The 19,035-nt window shown below is 45.4% G+C and overlaps 3 protein-coding genes across 4 annotated transcripts in view; 1 reads left to right on the forward strand and 2 right to left on the reverse strand.

The window, feature by feature from the left end:
- Positions 1–16,442, reverse strand: part of LOC310843705 (uncharacterized protein) — a 50,710-nt gene extending 34,268 nt beyond the window's left edge. Inside the window, exon 1 of the mRNA XM_083737377.1 lies at positions 16,330–16,442. The gene's annotated coding sequence lies outside the window, so the exon portion shown is untranslated. The remainder of the gene's footprint in view (positions 1–16,329) is intronic.
- The window catches only part of LOC310843306 (uncharacterized protein), a 110,647-nt gene that overhangs the window by 67,582 nt on the left and 24,030 nt on the right, over positions 1–19,035 (reverse strand). The gene's annotated exons all lie outside the window — the stretch shown is intronic.
- LOC310843618 (zinc finger protein 202-like) lies at positions 74–9,391 on the forward strand. The gene is made up of 5 exons (XM_083737234.1): positions 74–566; positions 762–843; positions 1,128–1,210; positions 1,972–2,092; positions 8,741–9,391. Exons 1-5 carry the CDS (start codon positions 165–167, stop codon positions 9,034–9,036), a joined length of 984 nt encoding a protein of 327 aa, XP_083593360.1. The 5' UTR covers positions 74–164; the 3' UTR covers positions 9,037–9,391.

The following is a 19,035-nucleotide window of genomic DNA, read 5'->3' on the forward strand; positions in this document are numbered from 1 at the left end:
CCATGCTTGCTCAGGGAACCATTTCCCCCCCGTCCTACAAATTCTATAACAGAACAATGTATCTGTTTTGTAGGATTTGCTGCAGATTCTCATTTAGACGGGCAGAACTTGGCAGAAGACCAAAGGGTTCCTTCTGATCTCTCAGAGGCTTCCTGAGAGCACAGATGGATGATCGAGACTCAGCTGGCCCTGAAGCAGGAAGAGGCCATGCCATCCAAACTGGGAGCAGTGGGGGGTTCTGGGAAATCCCAGTGCAGAAGATCCTGGGTGAGGAGGACACCCTCCGCTCAGAGGGGCAGAGCCAGCAGTTGAGGCAGTTCTGCTGCCAGGAGGCCAAAGGACCCCGAGAGGTTTTCAGCCGACTCTACCACCTTGACCATCAGTGGCTGAAGCCAGAAAGGCACACGAAAGCTGAGATGCTGGACCTGGTGATCTTGGAGCAGTTCCTGGCTGTCCTTCCACCGGAGATGGAGAGCTGGGTGAGGGACTGTGGAGCGGAGACCAGTTCGCAGGCGGTGGCCCTGGCTGAAGGTTTCCTCCTGAGTCAGGCAGAGGAGAGAAAGCAGGTGAGAGAGACTTTCCTCTGGATACTCCCAAGGGGCTCCAAACAGGTCAGAAACATCCCATAATGGTCTGCTGATTGCCCATCCATTTTCTGGGAAAGCATCCATGGAATGAGATCTCACACCCTTCAAGTCTTTGTCATTCTCTTTCTAGTATTTCTCCCCATTCTCTGTTTTGAATCCTTGTTTCTTTCTCAGGGAAAGGATCTCTTTGCAGAAATGGACCTGGATTCCTGTGAGGCAGAGAGGCCTCCGTTGGACACCAGAGAGAGGCCACTGGGTAAGGAGGAAGGTGGTTTTTCTCTATCTGGTCTCATTCTGTTGGTTTCCCAACTCATCTGAGGGTTCTTTTCATCTTGTTTTGGGGGGAGAAAGTTGGGAAGAAGGGTCCAGAGGAGGGGAGATGTATTTCTGCACAACAAACATATGAAATGGCTACAAACGTCCAAATGCTCTCAGCAGGTAAGGATTTCTCAAAGGCCCATCTGTAGTTAGAGATGCCCTGTTTCACCTGTGAGAGAAGCAGGCACTCCTGGCATCCTGCTTACCTTTTTTCTCTTGCAGGTGACAGAATGATGCCGTCAAGACCTCCTGATCTGCCTTTTCATGGGGGCAGAAGGGAAGCAGCGGCTGTGGAACCAGATCAGGTCAGAGGGGCAAGAGGGAGAAGCCTGGGAAGAGGAGGTGTCAGAAGCTGAAGGGGAAACAGGGCTTAGTGAGCTGGGAGACTCTGTGGCAGAATGCAGTGCAGAATCAGAGGCAGAAGAGGAAGGAGGCAAGTGGGAGAGGAAGGTCGAGAGGCAGAGGTGAGTTAGGAGAAGGAGCAGCCACCGGTGGCTCCCTCTCCTTCTGCCAGAAGCCACCCTCCCTGCTTGTCTCTCAGAGCCAGGAGACCCCCTGCATTTCAGGAATCTCTGCTAGATCATCCAAGACAGATGCCCATCCAAAACAGGCTTATTTTATTTCTAGATTGATAACTGAATGCAAATAGTGGCCTGGATTCACCTAACCAGCCCCATCGGCTGCAAAATGGGGCCTGCCTCCCATTCCTCCCCTTTCCCCTCTCCATGCCCCCCTGAACCCCTTCAGTTTGGCTCTAGGGCATTGGGAGGGAACCTTCCCAGAACAGCTCATGAGTAGAGGAGAAAGTGGATCCTTCCATCGGGGAAACTGGAACGCTTGCAAAGGCAGAATGATTTGAAAACCACATGTGGAGTACCACCTATTTGCACAAAGACGAATACCCATAATTAAAACGCAGAATAAAATAAGCACCCATAATTAAAATGTGCAGCAAAGCAATCCTATTGAAACAACACCGCAATTTACAGGAAGGAAACAACAGAGCATTGTGTAGCAGATCATATTTCTGCTGTCTCAGAGGAGGACATTTCCCTTTTTCCTTTAGGGTCCAGTGTGCTTTGTCGCCGTTTGTTTCACGGACGAGGAGTGGGCGTTGCTGGATCCTGACCAGAGAGCTCTGCATAAGGACGTCATGGAGGAGAATTGTGGGATCGTGGCCTCTCTTGGTAAGGCTCCCTGTGGGATCGTCATATCTGCCTGGAAATTCAAAAAATACCTCTATGTGACCAACCTCATATATTTTCACAGAGCTCAACCGTGGCCCCTACAACACCTGGGAACCTAACACCCCCACAATAAAGAGTAACTTAAAGTTTTTCCTTCCAACAATCTTCCTCAAATTATTCCTTTTTCTACCACGATTGGGCTGGTCTCAAGTGCCCAGGCCATCTTCAATGTCAGCTTCAGAATTGTTAGGAAAGATAAGTAGTTTCAGGTTTTCTGTTTTTGTTTTTGCTCCTGTCAGTCTTGGGTTGACCAAAGAGACGACTGACATTGGAGATGGAGGGGATGCCATGACTGGGCCAAACAAAATCCATCCCAGAGAAGAAGAGCTAGACTCATTGAATTTCAGGTAGAAGTAGCAGTGGTGATGATGATGATGATGATGATTTATACCCCGCCCATCTGGCTGAGTCTCCCCAGCCACTCTGGGCGGCTCCCAATAAAGTGTTAAAAACAGTACAGCATTACATATTAAAAACTTCCCTGAACAGGGCTGCCTTAAGATGTCTTCTGAATGTCAGGTAATTGTTTATCTCTTTGACATCTGATGGGACAGCGTTCCACAGGGCGGGCGCCACTACCAAGAAGCCCCTCTGTTTGGTTCCCTGTAGCCTCACTTCTCGCAATGAGGGAACCGCCAGAAGGCCCTCGGCGCTGGATCTCAGTGTCCGGGCAGAAGGATGGGGGTCAATATGCTCCTTCAAGTATACTGGACCAAGGCTGTTTAGGGCTTTCAAGGTCAGCACCAACACTTTGAATCGTGCTCGGAAACGTACTGGGAGCCAATGCAGATCTCTCAGAACAGGTGTTATGTGGTCCCAGTGGCCACTCTCAGTCACCAGTCTAGCTGCCGCATTCTGGATTAATTGCAGTTTCCGGGTCAGCTTCAAAGGTAGCCGCACGTAGAGCGCATTGCAGTAGTCCAAGCGTGAGATAACTAGAGCATGCACCACTCTGGCGAGACAGTTCACGGGCAGGTACGGTCTTAGCCTGCATACCAGGTGGAGCTGGTAGACAGCTGCCCTGGACACAGAGTTAACCTGCGCCTCCATGGACAGCTGTGAGTCCAAAATGTCTCCCAGGCTGCGCACCTGGTCCTTCAGGGGCACAGTTACCCCATTCAAGACCAGGGAATCCCCCACACCCACCCGCTCCCTGTCGCCCAAAAACAGTACTTCTGTCTTGTCAGAATTCAACCTCAATCTGTTAGCCGCCATCCATCCTCCAACCGCCTCCAGGCACTCACACAGGACCTTCACCGCCTTCACTGGTTCTGATTTAAAGGAGAGGTAGAGCTGGGTGTCATCTTTATACTGATGAACACCCAGTCCAAACCCCCTGATGATCTCTCCCAGTGGCTTCATATAGATATTAAAAAGCATGGGGGAGAGGACAGAACCCTGAGGCACCCCACAAGTGAGAGCCCAGGGGTCTAAACACTCATCCCCCACCACCACTTTCTGGACACGGCCTAGGAAGAAGGAGCGGAACCACTGTATGACAGTGCCCCCAGCTCCCAGCCCCTCAAGACGGTCCAAAAGGATGTTATGGTCGATGGTATCAAACGCTGCTGAGAGATCCAGCAGAACTAGGAAACAGCTCTCACCTTTGTCCCTAGCCCACCGGAGATCATCAGCCAGCATGACCAAGGCAGTTTCAGTCCCATGGTGAGGCCTGAATCCCAATTAGAAGGGATCCAAATGGTCCGCTTCCTCCAGGCATGCTTGGAGTTGTTCAGCAACCACTCGCTCAATCACCTTGCCCAAGAATGGTAAATTTGAGACTGGGCGATTGTTGGCCAAATTGGCTGGATCTAAAGATGTTTTTTTAAGAAGCGGTTTAATGACCGCCTTTTTCAGCGGGTCTGGGAAGGCTCCCTCACAGAGGGAAGCATTCACCACCCCGCAGAGCCCATCGCCCAGCCCTTCCCAACTAGCTTTTATAAGCCAGGATGGGCAAGGATCAAGGAGACAGGTGGTCGGTTTCACTTGTCCAAGCAGCCTGTCCACATCCTCGGAGGTAACAGATTGGAATTGATTCCATGTAACAGGACCAGACAGAAATCTAGCACTCTCCCGCCCTGGCCCTGCTCCCGCGGTGGAGTCTACCTCCTTCTGAATCTGAGCGACTTTATCTGCAAAAAACTTTGCAAAAGCATTGCAGGAGATCTTGGGGTCCCTACCAGGCCCCGGTGGTACAGATGGTTCCAATAGATTGCGAACCACCTGAAAAAGTCTCCTGCTGCTGTTTTCTGCAGGTGCAATGGAGGCGGCGAAGAAAACCCTCTTCGCCGTAGCCATTGCCACTTGGTAGGCTCGACGTTGAGCTCTAGCCCGTGTCCGGTCTGATTCAGAATGAGTTTTCTGCCACCGGCACTCTAGCTGTCTCAACGATTGTTTCATCACCCTCAGCTCCGGGGAAAACCACTCTGACTAAATGCTTAACCCACCCCAAGCAAAAATAAAATAATGAAATAATATTATATTATAAAAAACAACCACCATTTAAAGTGCTGCAAATTAAAAGCGCTTAAAACATTTAAAACCATTTTGTCCCTCGCTGCAAGTAGCTGCTCAGGCCTCTAAACTGTAGTGGTGAGTGCAGGCCCCGCCCCCTAGGCCAGATGGAGTTGGCAGGAGAGGGAGCGGTCTTCCCAGCACTCACACAAGCAGCAACAGCAGCAGTCATGATGATGATGATGATGATGATGATACAGTGGTACCTCGGTTTACAAACTTAATCTTTTCCAGAAGAGGACTGTTCTTAAATCAAGGTACCACTGTAATAATAATAATAATTTTTATTTCTACCTTGCCCATCTGGCTGGGTTGCCCCAGCTACTCTGGGCGGCTTCCAACACTCATATAATCATGAAACATAAATAATAATAGTCTGATCCCATATATAAAGAACATTAACTTTAAAATGAACAACTTCTACTAGTGGCCAAAATTGTGGAAACCTTTTGTGAAAAGTGTATTTCTGAGGTTTGGTGGCTCATAACACCACTTTTCTGTGGAGTAATACCATAAAATTATATAGCAATGGAAAGATAATTTAATGAAGAATGTAATGCGATGACTTTTATGAAGGAGTATTTATTAGAACAGCAGTCATAAAGAAAAAACGTGAAACCTTTGGTAACCATTGATAACCTTTAGCTTTAATTACGGCCTTACAACACCTTCACTTGAAGTGAACCAAGTCTTTAGTTCTGCAGCTGTAATAATGGGAAACCAAGACTGAATTATGGCCTCTGTTAATTGAGCTTTATTGCTGGGTTGCTTCTATAATAATAATAATAATAATAATAATTTATTATTTGTACCCCGCCCATCTGGCTGGGCTTCCCCAGCCACTCTGGGTGACTTCCAAAAAAATATTAAAATCCTCTAATACATCAAACATGTATAACAAGTTTCTTTAGTCGGCTTCATAGATTTCTGATTGGGTTGAAGTGTGGGCTATTCCCAGGCCATTCCAAAGCACCTTTTGCACACAGCAGCAACATGACATGGAGCTGAATCCTGTTGAAATAGAATATATTTCAAGCATATATATTTCAAGCATATGAAGCATATATATAAATGCTTCAGTATCTGGGAAAAGATCACCTGCGGAACACTTCAGTTTGGGCTCAAGTATTTCGTTTATGCATTTTTCCGCATTTATATTCCCATTAATGACACAAAATCTGCCCACCCCTTTTGCTGCCATACAACCCCAGATCATCACACTGTCTGGGTGTTTCACAGTCGGTGTAATGCAAGTAGGATGTACAGTGGTGCCTCGCAAGACGAAATTAATTCGTTCCGCAAGTCTTTACGTCTTGCGAGTTTTTCGTCTTGCGAAGCACGGTTTCCCATAGGAATGCATTAAAAATCAATTAATGCGTTCCTATGGAAACCGCCTTCAGACCAGGTCCGGGGACAGTCTGTCCCCCGACCTCTTCTGAAGGCCGGTGGGGAGCGAAAGTCTTTGCTCCCCCCCCTGCCTTCCCGGGATAGCGGAGACTTCTCCGCTGTCCGGGGCGGTCTTAAAATGCTGGCGGGCGGCAGCGAATGCTTCGCTGCCGTCCCCCAGCATTTTAAAAGCCCCCGGGACAGCAGAGACTTCCCGGGGCGATTTTAAAATGCTGGCGGGCAGCAGCGCTGCCGCCCGCCAGCATTTTAAGATCACCCCAGACAGCGGAGAAGTCCTCCGCTGTCGCGGGGTTTTTAAAATGCTGGTGGGCGGCAGCGAAGGCTTCGCGGGCAGCAGCGCTGCCGCCCGCCAGCATTTTAAGATCACCCCAGACAGCGGAGAAGTCCTCCGCTGTCGCGGGGTTTTTAAAATGCTGGTGGGCGGCAGCGAAGGCTTCGCGGGCAACAGCGCTGCCGCCCGCCAGCATTTTAAAAACCCCGCGACAGCGGAGGACTTCTCCGCTGTCAGGGGTGATCTTAAAATGCTGGCGGGCGGCAGCGCTGCTGCCCGCCAGCATTTTAAAATCGCCCCGGGACAGCGTTGTCCCGGGGCGATTTAAAAGCCCCCGGGAAGGCAGGCAGGGGGGACAAAGACAAAGCGCTGCGTTTCTCCGCTCTCCCGGGAAGGCAGGCAGGGGGGAGCAAAGACTTTTGCCCCCGCCCGCCTTCAGAAGAGGTCCAGGACCTCTTCTGAAGGCGGGCAGGGGGCAAAAGTCTTTGCTCCCCCCCACCGCCTGCCTTCAGAAGCCGTCCGGGAAAGCGGAGAAAGCGCTGCGTTTCTCCGCTCTCCCGGGAAGGCAGGCAGGGGGGACAAAGACAAAGCGCTGCGTTTCTCCGCTCTCCCGGGAAGGCAGGCAGGGGGGAGCAAAGACTTTTGCCCCCGCCCGCCTTCAGAAGAGGTCCAGGACCTCTTCTGAAGGCGGGCAGGGGGCAAAAGTCTTTGCTCCCCCCCACCGCCTGCCTTCAGAAGCCGTCCGGGAAAGCGGAGAAAGCGCTGCGTTTCTCCGCTCTCCCGGGAAGGCAGGCAGGGGGGAGCAAAGACTTTTGCCCCCGCCCGCCTTCAGAAGAGGTCCAGGACCTCTTCTGAAGGCGGGCAGGGGGCAAAAGTCTTTGCTCCCCCCACCGCCTGCCTTCAGAAGCCGTCCGGGAAAGCGGAGAAAGCGCTGCGTTTCTCCGCTCTCCCGGGAAGGCAGGCAGGGGGGAGCAAAGACTTTTGCCCCCGCCCGCCTTCAGAAGAGGTCCAGGACCTCTTCTGAAGGCGGGCAGGGGGCAAAAGTCTTTGCTCCCCCCACCGCCTGCCTTCAGAAGCCGTCTGGGAAAGCAGAGAAAGCGCTGCGTTTCTCCGCTCTCCCGGAAGGCAGGCAGGGGGGAGCAAAGACTTTTGCCCCCGCTCGCCTTCAGAAGAGGTCCAGGACCTTTTCTGAAGGCCGGTGGGGGGCGGAAGTCTTTACTCCCCCCCCCCCGCCTGCCTTCAAAAGCCATCCAGGATAGCGGGAAGCGCTTCCCTGCTATCCCGGACTGCTTTTAAAATGCTGGCGGTGGGGAGCAAAGCCTTTCGGCCCCAGCCGGCCTTCCTGGACCACTTCTGAAGGCCGGAGGGGGGGGGAGAAGGCTTTGCTCCCCACCGCTAGCATTTAAAAGAGGTCCCCGGAGATTTCCCTATGGGCTTTCTTCTTGCGAAGCAAGCCCATAGGGGAATTCGTCTTGCGAGGCAAATCGCGGACGAAAAAACCTTTCGTCTAGCGAGTTTTTTGTCTTGCGAGGCATTCGTCTTGCGGGGCACTACTGTAAATCTTATCTGAGTCTTCTCCTCGGGTATTTCATGCCATCACTACCAAGCAAGGAGATTTGGGTTTCATCGCTCCAAATAACACTGTCCCATTGTTCCGCTGTACAGTTAACATGGGTTTCATCTTTTCAACCTTTGTTGGAAAAATAACAATGGCTTTTTCCTTAGAATTCTAACATTTAGACCAGACTTGCACTCAACTTCCCATTACATTGCACCATATAGTCTTGTATACACCCAGATGATTTTCTTCTGTCATGTAGGCACAGTCTCTCCATTCTTCAATCGCCAGCTTTGGTTTAGTTTTTCCCAATTTTTCATCTAATTTCTTCATAACTAGCCTTGTTCACTTAATAGTACAATTTTCCATCACTTTCTGGGTGACCAGTCAACTCTTTGTGCCATTTCTTTAATTTGATTATGTTTTTCAACCTTCCTAAATGACCAACTTGATAGCAATCACATAAGACACTGACAAAAGTCAACCTAAGCAAGTTGTGCTTCTTTTTTCTGGTTATTTGGCTATAAGGTTTGATAGAATATGAACAAACTTTGTTTGATTGCATTGTTGATTGCATTCTTGATCAAATTATCTTTCCATTGAGATATAAATTTATAATATTACTCCAAAGGAAGAACTACACTTTTCCCCCAAAAGTCTTCCACAATTTTGACCACTACTTTATATCAAACAAAGCAACATTCAACAACACATCAGAATCTCATAATAAATATGTTGGTTAATGACAAACAATACAGGTAATGAACACACACCCAACTCCCTTCAGTTCTTTTCCATTTGTTCCTGAGGCTCTAATCCCTTTTTGTCTCCAATGCAGATTGTGATGAAACCGAAATCGAGAACAAAGGTGACCACGACAAAATCCCAGAGAGGAGAAGCCACGCAAAAATTTGGAGTGTGGAGAAAGCTGTAGTCAGAGCTCCCATTCCACTTGCCATCAACAAAATATCATTGGAAAGAAACTCTATGAGTGCATGGAATGTGGAAAGAGGTTCAGGAAGAGCTCCATTCTCACTTACCATCAAAGAATTCATACAGGGGAGAAACCATATCAGTGTGTGGAATGTGGAAAGAGTTTCAGGCAGAGAGTCAGTCTCACTTCCCATCAAATAATTCATACAGGGGAGAAACCCTATCAGTGTGTGGAATGTGGAAAGAGCTTCACATGTAGCTCCTCTCTCACTTCCCATCACAGAATTCATACAGGGGAGAAACCCTATCAGTGTGTGGAATGTGGGAAGAGCTTCAGAAAAAGCTCCTCTCTCACTTCCCATCACACAATTCATACAGGGGAGAAACCCTATCAGTGTGTGCAATGTGGTAAGAGCTTCAGGAAAAGCTCCTCTCTCACTTCCCATCACACAATTCATACAGGGGAGAAACCCTATCAGTGTGTGCAATGTGGTAATTGCTTCAGGAAAAGCTCCTCTCTCACTTCCCATCACAGAATTCATACAGGGGAGCAACCGTATCGGTGCATGGAATGTGGAAAGAGCTTCAGTCACAGCTCCCATCTCACTTCCCACCAAAGAATTCATACAGGTGAGAAACCCTATCAGTGTGTGGAATGTGGAAAGAGCTTCAGTCATAGCTCTTCTCTCACTTCTCATCACAGAATTCATACAGGGGAGAAACCCTGTCAGTGTGTGGAATGTGGAAAGAGCTTCAGGAAGAGCTCCTCTCTCACTTCCCATCAAAGAATTCATACAGGGGAGAAACCCTATCAGTGTGTGGAATGTGGAAAGAGCTTCACTGATAACTCTTCTCTCACTTCCCATCACAGAATTCATACAGGGGAGAAACCCTATCAGTGTGTGGAATGTGGAAAGAGCTTCAGGAACAGTGCCCATCTCACTTCCCATCACAGAATTCATACAGGGGAGAAACCCTATAAGTGTGTGGAATGTGGAAAGAGCTTCAGGAACAGTGCCCATCTCACTTCCCATCAAAAAATTCATACAGGGGAGAAACCCTATCAGTGTGTGGAATGTGGAAAGAGCTTCAGGAACAGTGCCCATCTCACTTCCCATCAAAGAATTCATACGGGGAGAAACCCTATCAGTGTGTGGAATGTGGAAAGAGCTTCAGTCAGAGCTCCAAACTCACTTCCCATCAAAGAATTCATACAGGGGAGAAACCCTATCAGTGTGTGGAATGTGGAAAGAGCTTCACTGATAACTCCTCTCTCACTTCCCATCACAGAATTCATACAGGGGAGAAACCCTATCAGTGTGTGGAATGTGGAAAGAATTTCACAGATAGTTCCTCTCTCACTTCCCATCAAAGAATTCATACAGGGGAGAAACCCTATCAGTGTGTGGAATGTGGAAAGAGCTTCACTGATAGCTCCTCTCTCACTTCCCATCACAGAATTCATACAGGGGAGAAACCTTATCAGTGTGTGGAATGTGGAAAGAGTTTCAGGCAGAGAGTCAGTCTCACTTTCCATCAAAGAACTCATACAGGGGAGAAACCCTATCAGTGTGTGGAATGTGGAAAGAGCTTCACTGATAGCTCCTTTCTCACTTACCATCACAGAATTCATACAGGGGAGAAACCCTATCAGTGTGTGGAATGTGGAAAGAGCTTCCGTCAGAGCTCCGATCTCACTTCCCATCAAAGAATTCATACAGGGGAGAAACCCTATCAGTGTGCGGAATGTGGAAAGAGCTTCAGTAGGAGCTCCAATTTCACTTCCCATCAAAGAATTCATACAGGAGAGAAACCCTATCAGTGTGTGGAATGTGGAAAGAGCTTCCGTCAGCGCTCCGCTCTCACTTCCCATCACAGAATTCATACAGGGGAGAAACCCTATCAGTGTGTGGAATGTGGAAAGAGCTTCACTCATAACTCCCATCTCACTGCCCATCAAAGAACTCATACAGGGGAGAAACCCTATCAGTGTGTGGAATGTGGAAAGAGCTTCACTGTTAGCTCTAAACTCACTTCCCATCAAAGAATACATACAAAGGTCAGAAAAACCAGTATACAGCTTTAGGAGCCAGGCAAATCCACAGCTTTTTAACCGGGCCTTTATCTTATTGACATCTAATACTATTTTAACATGTGATGTTTTGTGTTATTATGTTTTTATGTTCTAAGCATTCTGAGACGTGTGGGTGTAGGGAATACGGCCAACTCCTAAATGCCAAGGGGTCTTTGTCCCCCCTATTAAATATTGGAGGCCACCCCCAGGTTTCCTTTTGTGTGTTTTTTCAAATGCAACCTTTTTTTCTTCCACTACTTGCCATACAATTTCGCTTTCAATTTGCCCTTTTAAGAAATGACGCAGGAATTCACAGACTTTTGGGATTTGGATTTGGAACAGGATGAATTTAAAATCGTGACTGCCTTTAGACTTGGAAGAGGAGGGAAGAAAGAGAAGAATAGAATAAGAGACTGATTACCCTCCGAACTAAAAAAAGAGAGAGATAAAATTTTGGGTTGGCATTATCAGAATCCTTTGGAAGTACTACAGCCAAGAGTGGAGATTTTTAAAAACATCCCGAAATACCTTTTGGATCTTAGGTCCAATTACAGTGATTTGGTTGCCCTGCTGAGAAAGAACAAAATTAACCTTAGGTGGGAATTTCCCCAAGGCCTATCCTTCAGTTTCAAAGGAAGGAAAATAAAAATAAAATCAGTAGAAGATAAAGCTAATTTTTTTGAATAATTACAAAGAAGATCTGCAGAAGGGGTCTGGAAAAGAGTCAAGAGCATCGGACAGATGATCACCTGATAGAGGACCAGAACAAAAAGATTTGGACAGAAGATCACCAAAAAAAGGAATGCTGGACATAGCCAAACTACCCTTCGGACTGGACAATCCAGTGATATGAACAGAAGAAGAGCAAGCATTGGGTGTAGTTGGAGGAAAATCAGAGTAATCACATCATGGCATTGCAAATATTAAGTTGGAATATTAATGGACTGAATTCCCCCGAAAAAAGGTGCAGAGTCTTTCATTAATTGAAAAAGGAACAACTGGACTTGATTTGTCTACAAGAAACACACTCCTTGGCAGCAAATTCCACTGTCAAACAGCTCTTACTGTCAGGAAGTTCTTCCTAATGTTTAGGTGGAATCTTCTTTCCTGCAGTTTGGATCCATTGCTCCGTGTCCGCTTCTCTGGAGCAGCAGAAAACAACCTTTCTCCCTCCTCTATGTGACATCCTTTTATATATTTGAACATGGCTATCATATCACCCCTTAACCTCCTCTTCTCCAGGCTAAACATGCCCAGCTCCCTTAGCCGTTCCTCATAAGGCATCGTTTCCAGGCCTTTGACCATTTTGGTTTCCCTCCTCTGGACACATTCCAGTTTGTCAGTGTCCTTGAACTGTGGCGCCCAGAACTGGACACAGTACTCCAGGTGAGGTCTGACCAGAGCAGAATACAGTGGCACTATTACTTCCCTTGATCTAGATGCTATACTCCTATTGATGCAGCCCAGAATTGCATTGGCTTTTTTAGCTGCCGCGTCACACTGTTGGCTCATGTCAAGTTTGTGGTCAACCAAGACTCCTAGATCCTTTTCACATGTACTGCTCTCAAGCCAGGTGTCACCCATCTTGTATTTGTGCCTCTCATTTTTTTTTGCCCAAGTGCAATACTTTACATTTCTCCCTGTTAAAATTCATCTTGTTTGTTTTGGCCCAGTTCTCCAATCTGTCAAGGTTGTTTTGAAGTGTGATCCTGTCCTCTGGGGTGTTAGCCACCCCTCCCAGTTTGGTGTCATCTGCAAATTTGATCAGGATGCCCTTGAGTCCATCATCCAAGTCGTTGATAAAGATGTTGAATAAGACCGGGCCCAAGACAGAACCCTGTGGCACCCCACTAGTCACTCTTCTTCAGGATGAAGAGGAACCATTGATGAGCACCCTTTGGGTTCAGTCAGTCAGCCAGTTACAAATCCACTGAGTGGTAGCATAGTCAAGACCGCATTTTACCAGCTTCTTTACAAGAATATCATGGGGCACCTAGTCAAATGCCTTGCTGAAATCAAGGTAGGCTACATCATGTACATCATGTAGATCATGTAGCCTACCTTGATTTCAGCAAGGCATTTGACTAGGTGCCCCATGATATTCTTGTAAAGAAGCTGGTAAAATGTGGACTTGACTATGTTACCACTCAGTGGATTTGTAACTGGCTGACTGACCGAACCCAAAGGGTGCTCATCAATGGTTCCTCTTCATCCTGGAGAAGAGTGACTAGTGGGGTGCCAGTCACTCTTCTCCAGGATGAAGGATTACATGGACTACAATATAATTTTGATGGGGGACATGAATGGAGTGGTATCTACAACAGGTAGTTACTAAGGATGGTAGACTACCAAAAACATTTTTTGATATGACTGACAATATGGGTTTAGTGGACACATGAAGAATGAAGAACCCTTTGGGAAGAGAGGGAACTTCTCTGAGGCCAAAATGACATGGACAAGAATTGACCAAATTTGGGCAACTAGAGGGCTGGCTCCGAAGATTAGAAAAGTGGAAATCTGCCCTAAAACTTGCTCCAACCATAATGCTGTGAAGATGGAAATGAAACTAACACCAATTGGTTCCTTTAGATGGAGGATGAATGACACTTTGTTTAGGAATGAAGAAGTGACTAAGAAGGCCCAAAAAACCCTGAGAGATTATTTCGAGATAAATATGAACACCACTGTTGAAAAAAGAGTAATCTGGGACGCAAGCAAAGCGGTTATGAGAGGATTTCTGATACAACAGAATGCAATTAAGAAGAGAGTCCAAAATGAGAAAAAAAGATAAAATTCTGGAGAAAATAAGGGAAGGAGAAAAGAAATTGAGAATGAAACCAAAGTCGCAGGAGATCCTGAAAGAGATAAAGTTATATCAAGTACAATATATGAAAATGATGAATCAGGAAATAGAATGGAAAATTAAACAGATGAGACAAAAGACGTTTGAATCTGCAAATAAATGCGGAAAACTGCTGGTTTGGCAAATGAAAAAAAGACAAAAACTTAATATTATTACAAATTTGGAAGTGGAAGGAAAGAATATACAGAATCCAGCAGAGATCAGAAAGTGCTTCCAGAGGTACTTTAAACAACTATATACACAGGAGATGCAGAAAGAAATGGACATTGACCGTTTTTTGAAAATAAATGGATTATAAATAATCTCTCAAGAAAATAAGTTAATGTTGAATTATAAAATAACAGATCAGGAGGTAGAAGGGGCCATTCAGAACATGCAATTAGGTAAATCCCCAGGACCGGATGGTTTGACTTCAAGATATTATAGATCCTTGAAAGAATGGTTAGTACAACCTTTAAAGGAAGTCTATAATGAAATATTGGAAGGGAAAAGGGCACCAGAGTCGTGGAAGGAAGCTTATATTACACTTATACTGAAAATAAAGTCTGAGAAGACACAGCTTAAGAATTACCACCCCATATCTTTGCTTAATGTGGATTATAATTTTTTTGCAGATATTTTGGCTAAAAGACTAAAAAAGGTGTTAGTAGAAGAAATTCATAAAGATCAAGTGGGCTTTCTCCCGGGCAGACACTTGTCTGACAATACGAGGAACATAATTAACATTTTAGAGAAACTACAAGTGAATATTAATACTAAAGCAGTTATGATATTTGTGGACGCGGAGAAAGCCTTCGACAATATTTCATGAGGAAAAACTTACAAGGGATGGGGGTTGGTCAAGGGTTTGGAAATGGTATAGGTGCAATTTACTCAGAACAAAAGGCTAAATTAATTGTGAATAATGTAGTGACGGAAGAATTTAAGATAGAGAAAGGAACACGACAAGGTTGCCCAATCTCTCCTTTGCTTTTTATATCGGTCCTGGAGGTCCTTCTAAACATGATTAGAAGGGACCAATTGGTTAAAGGTATACAAGTCGGAGCTAAACAGTACAAATTGAAAGCATTTGCTGATGATTTGGTATTGACATTACAGGAGCCAGAGTCTAGTACTAAAAGAGTACTGGAACTAATTCAAGAATTTGGTCAGGTAGCGGGTTTTAAGTTGAACAAAATGAAAACTAAGGTGTTAGAGAAAAACCTAACAGTGATTGAGAGAGAGAGGTTTCAGAAGGAGACAGGATTAACATTGGTTAAGAAAGTGAAATACCTAGGGGTCAATATGACTGCCAAGAATGTGAACTTGTTTAAGGATAACTATGAAAAATGTTGGATGGAAGTGAAAAAGGACTTAGAAATATGGTCAAATCTGAAGCTATCATTGCTGGGCCGAATTGCTGCGATAAAAATGAATGTACTGCCTAGGATGCTGTTTTTGTTTCAAACATTGCAAATTCTGGATAAAATGGATTGTTTCAAGAAGTGGCAGAGAGATATTTCTAGATTTGTCTGGCAGGGCAAGAAACCTCGAATAAAATTTAAGATACTAACTGATGCTAAAGAAAGAGGTGGATTTGCCCTGGCAGACCTTAAACTTTATTATGAATCAGCCCCTTTTTGCTGGCTGAGAGAATGGTTGCTTCTTGAAAACACGGATGTGCTGGATCTAGAAGGTTTTAACAACGTATTTGGCTGGCATGCATATTTGTGGTATGATAAGGTCAAAGCACATAAAGCATTTAAAAATCATATTGTCAGAAAAGCACTGTTTAACGTCTGGATAAGATATAAGGACTTGCTCGAAAATAAAACCCCAATGGAAGCAAAGGCTCAGAAAAAGCTCAATATGGAGGCCAAATGGCCGAAATATTGGGAAATTCTGGAACAAGAGGGAGATAGATTAAAACTACAGAGTTTTGAAAAACTAAAAAATAGAGTGTGGGATTGGCTCCATTATTATCAAATAATGGAGGCATATAATCTGGACAAAAAAATTGGCTTCCAGGTGGAAAAATCAAAATTGGAAACAGAACTGTTAGATCCCAAAATTAAGAACTTGTCAAGAATGTATAACTTGCTGTTGAAATGGAACACTCAGGATGAAACAGTGAAATCTGCTATGATTAAATGGGCACAAGATGTTGGACATCATATTATGATGGCTGACTGGGAACAGTTATGGACCACAGGTATGAAATTTACGGCATGTAATGCCTTAAGAGAGAATATAATGAAAATGATCTATAGGTGGTACATGACACCAGTCAAGCTTGCAAAAATTTACCATTTGCCTGATAATAAGTGCTGGAAATGTAAAGAGACTGAAGGCACATTCACCTTTGGTGCACATGCCCAAGGATTAAGACTTTCTGGGAAATGATCTACAATGAAATGAAAAAGGTATTTAAATATACTTTTCTGAAGAAACCAGAGGCCTTCCTCCTGGGCATGGTCGGCCAATAGGTGCCAAAGAAGGATAGAACTTTCTTTATGTATGCTACAACAGCAGCAAGAATACTTATTGCAAAGTACTGGAAGACACAAGATCTACCCACCCGGGAAGAATGGCAGATGAAGGTGATGGACCTTATGGAACTGGCGGAAATGACTGGAAGAATCCGAGACCAGGGAGAAGAGTCGGTGGAAGAAGATTGGAAGAAATTTAAAGATTATTTACAGAAACATTGTAAAATTAAGGAATGTTAGAAGGAGGCTGGAATGAAGTTATGTGGCTTTAGCAGAAATATTATAAAGGATTAAGTAAAAATAGATTGTTAATGGAGAAAAGGAGGAAAGGTAAAGTTACATTATATTAAGATAAATTATAGGATAAAAATTGGGAAAGATAGAAAGGATTTGCTGAAATAGCTAACTGAACTAGAATACAAAAAAGGGAGGTGCGAGGAGCTCAAGGAAACAAGTAAACGAAAGATAAGTTACGGGAAGGTTCGTTGTGTTTCTTAATTGTTTCTGTTTTTCTGTTTTTTTATAACCTTTCCCCCCCCTATTCTCTTCTTTTTTTTATTGTGATGTGTTGTTAAGTTTTTGTTTAACTTGGAATTATCTCTTTCTCTTTTTGTAACATTTAAAACTTTAATATATATTTTTTTTTAAAAAAGAAATTTTTATAAACCGCACAAAGGTCATGAGAAAAACAAAATACAAGAAAATACAAACATGGACAGGTCCCATCTTTGCGGGCCAAACGCAAAAGTTGCTTTGAAGCAGGCTTTCCCAAACTTGGGTCCCCAGCAGTTCCCGGACTACAGTTCCCATCGTCTCTCCCCATTGGTCCTGCTAACTAGAGATGATGGGAGTTGTAGTCCAAAAACAGCTGGAGACCCAAGTTTGCTTTAAAGGGAAAGTAGGCTGGCCTTTTGACACCCTCTGCTGGCCAAAAGCACTGCCCCAGAATCTGAACCACCCCCAGTACTCCTAATTGGAATTTATAGAGCACAAAACTGAAGTTTGATCGGCACTTCAACCTCTAGTCAGCTTCTAGGTGCTTTCTGCGCCACCTAGAGTACCCACAGAATTGTGGCTTCTACTGGCAACACACACAGGAGAACAAATGAAAGACAAACACAAGGGGCAGGAAAAAACCTGGAAAGGGCCATACCAAATGGACATCCGGTGTGAAGAGGTCACTTTCCCCACTGCTGAACAATGTCACAGGTAGAGGAGATGGAATGCTAGAAGTGTCTCTGGGGCAAGGGGAGCTGCTGGGAAATTGAACTATGGGCGCAAAATATTACTTTTTTTAAAAAGTCGCTGCCATTATAGACATTGTCATTCTACTGGTGTCCATGCATCCTGTGATTGATAGTGCAAGGCGGGACTTACCTAGCCCCCACCAATATTTTATTCAAGTTGACACCACTGGGTCGGGTGGTTTACAGATTAAATAAATACATAAATCTCCTTCCTTTGCACATGTTCGAGCTTGCCTATATCCTCATTTATTCTTTTTTAAAATTTATTTGCCCTTCATCTGAAGATTTTACATTATAAACATACAGGATGAAAGCATGGCTTTCTCAAAAACAAGACAAGCCAGAGAAATCTCTTCTTTTCTTTTTTTGGGTGGAGTTACAAACTTTGTTGATCAGTGGACTGCTGTGGAAATAGTGTTTTTCAATTTCAGTAAGGCCTTTTGTAGGTTCTCTATCGGTAGGAGAAAATAGCAGAGACCAACCAGAGAATATTGAGAAGCAAAGCAGCTAGTAAGCCTGTTCTTTATTAACTGTTGCAACAGGGTTCTCCCCCACACGCAGGAGAGAGGAGGAGGACCCCGAGCCCTGCATGCAAGCTCTTATATAGACAATTTTATATAGGACTCTCCTGTGTGAGTGCCTGAGGGCCCTGCTCTTGCCACTTACCATCTGGCCCAGGGCGGGGCCTGAAGCCTCACAAGGACTGCTTGCGGCTTGCTGCCTGCTGCCCAGGAAGACTCTCCTGTGTGAGTGTCTGAGGGCCCTGCTCTTGCCACTTACCATCTGGCCTGGGGCGGGGCCTGACAGGCCTCACTAGCACAGTTGCTGTTACTGCTGGAGGGGCACAGAGTGTTTTAAAAATGTTTTTTTAAAAATTCTTTTGAATTTTTTTGTATGTGGGGGGTGGGGGTGGGGTGGATGTTTGGTTGGGCTTGGGGAATTTTTTTGATTTTGTTGTTTTTGTAATTTTTACAGTTTTTTTGTTTGCATTGCTTTATTGGTTTTGTTTGTTTGTTTGTTTAAGGTGTTATTTTGTTCTTAAGGGGAGGGGTCAGGGCTGCCAGGGAGTGGGCCCCAGCCCACAAAATGGCTGGGACATGTTCCACAGGGGGGGGTGCACTGGTACAACCGATCTCAGTGATCACGGGTAGGAGGAGGAGTTACGCTAAGACTAGACTATGTGGGGCAGGTTTAGTCATTGTCTGAGGACTATTCCTGCCTCCGGGTCTGGTCCTGACCGGATGGATACTAGAATCAGCAAGGGATACCCACATGACCTGAAGGTGCTGCTGTGCAATGCCAGGTCAATGATTCATAAGACCACTGCCATCCATGACTGGATCATGGATGGAAGATTTGACCTGGCATGTGTAACAGAGACTTGGTTGGATGAAGCAGATGGGCCTGTCCTTGCCACTGCTTGTCCACCATTGCAGCTAAGCAATGCGGTTACGGCGCTTCAGCAGCAGTTGGATGCCTTACTGGCTCCTGGGGCCGACGCCCCAGTTTCTGGCAAGTACCCAGTGGCCCTGCCAGATAAATTTGATG

The sequence above is a fragment of the Podarcis gaigeae genome, assembly GCF_964106915.1.
Source record: "Podarcis gaigeae genome assembly, chromosome: 4".
In the NCBI taxonomy this organism is placed as follows: domain Eukaryota; kingdom Metazoa; phylum Chordata; class Lepidosauria; order Squamata; family Lacertidae; genus Podarcis; species Podarcis gaigeae.

Excerpts from the sequence above, each read along its gene's own strand:
- LOC310843618 (XM_083737234.1), top strand. The coding sequence starts at position 165 with ATGGATGATCGAGACTCAGCTGGCCCTGAAGCAGGAAGAGGCCATGCC. Across the intron at positions 1,211-1,971 it reads CGGCTGTGGAACCAGATCAG|GGTCCAGTGTGCTTTGTCGC; the intron begins GTCAGAGGGGCA and ends TTTTTCCTTTAG. Across the intron at positions 2,093-8,740 it reads TGGGATCGTGGCCTCTCTTG|ATTGTGATGAAACCGAAATC; the intron begins GTAAGGCTCCCT and ends TCTCCAATGCAG.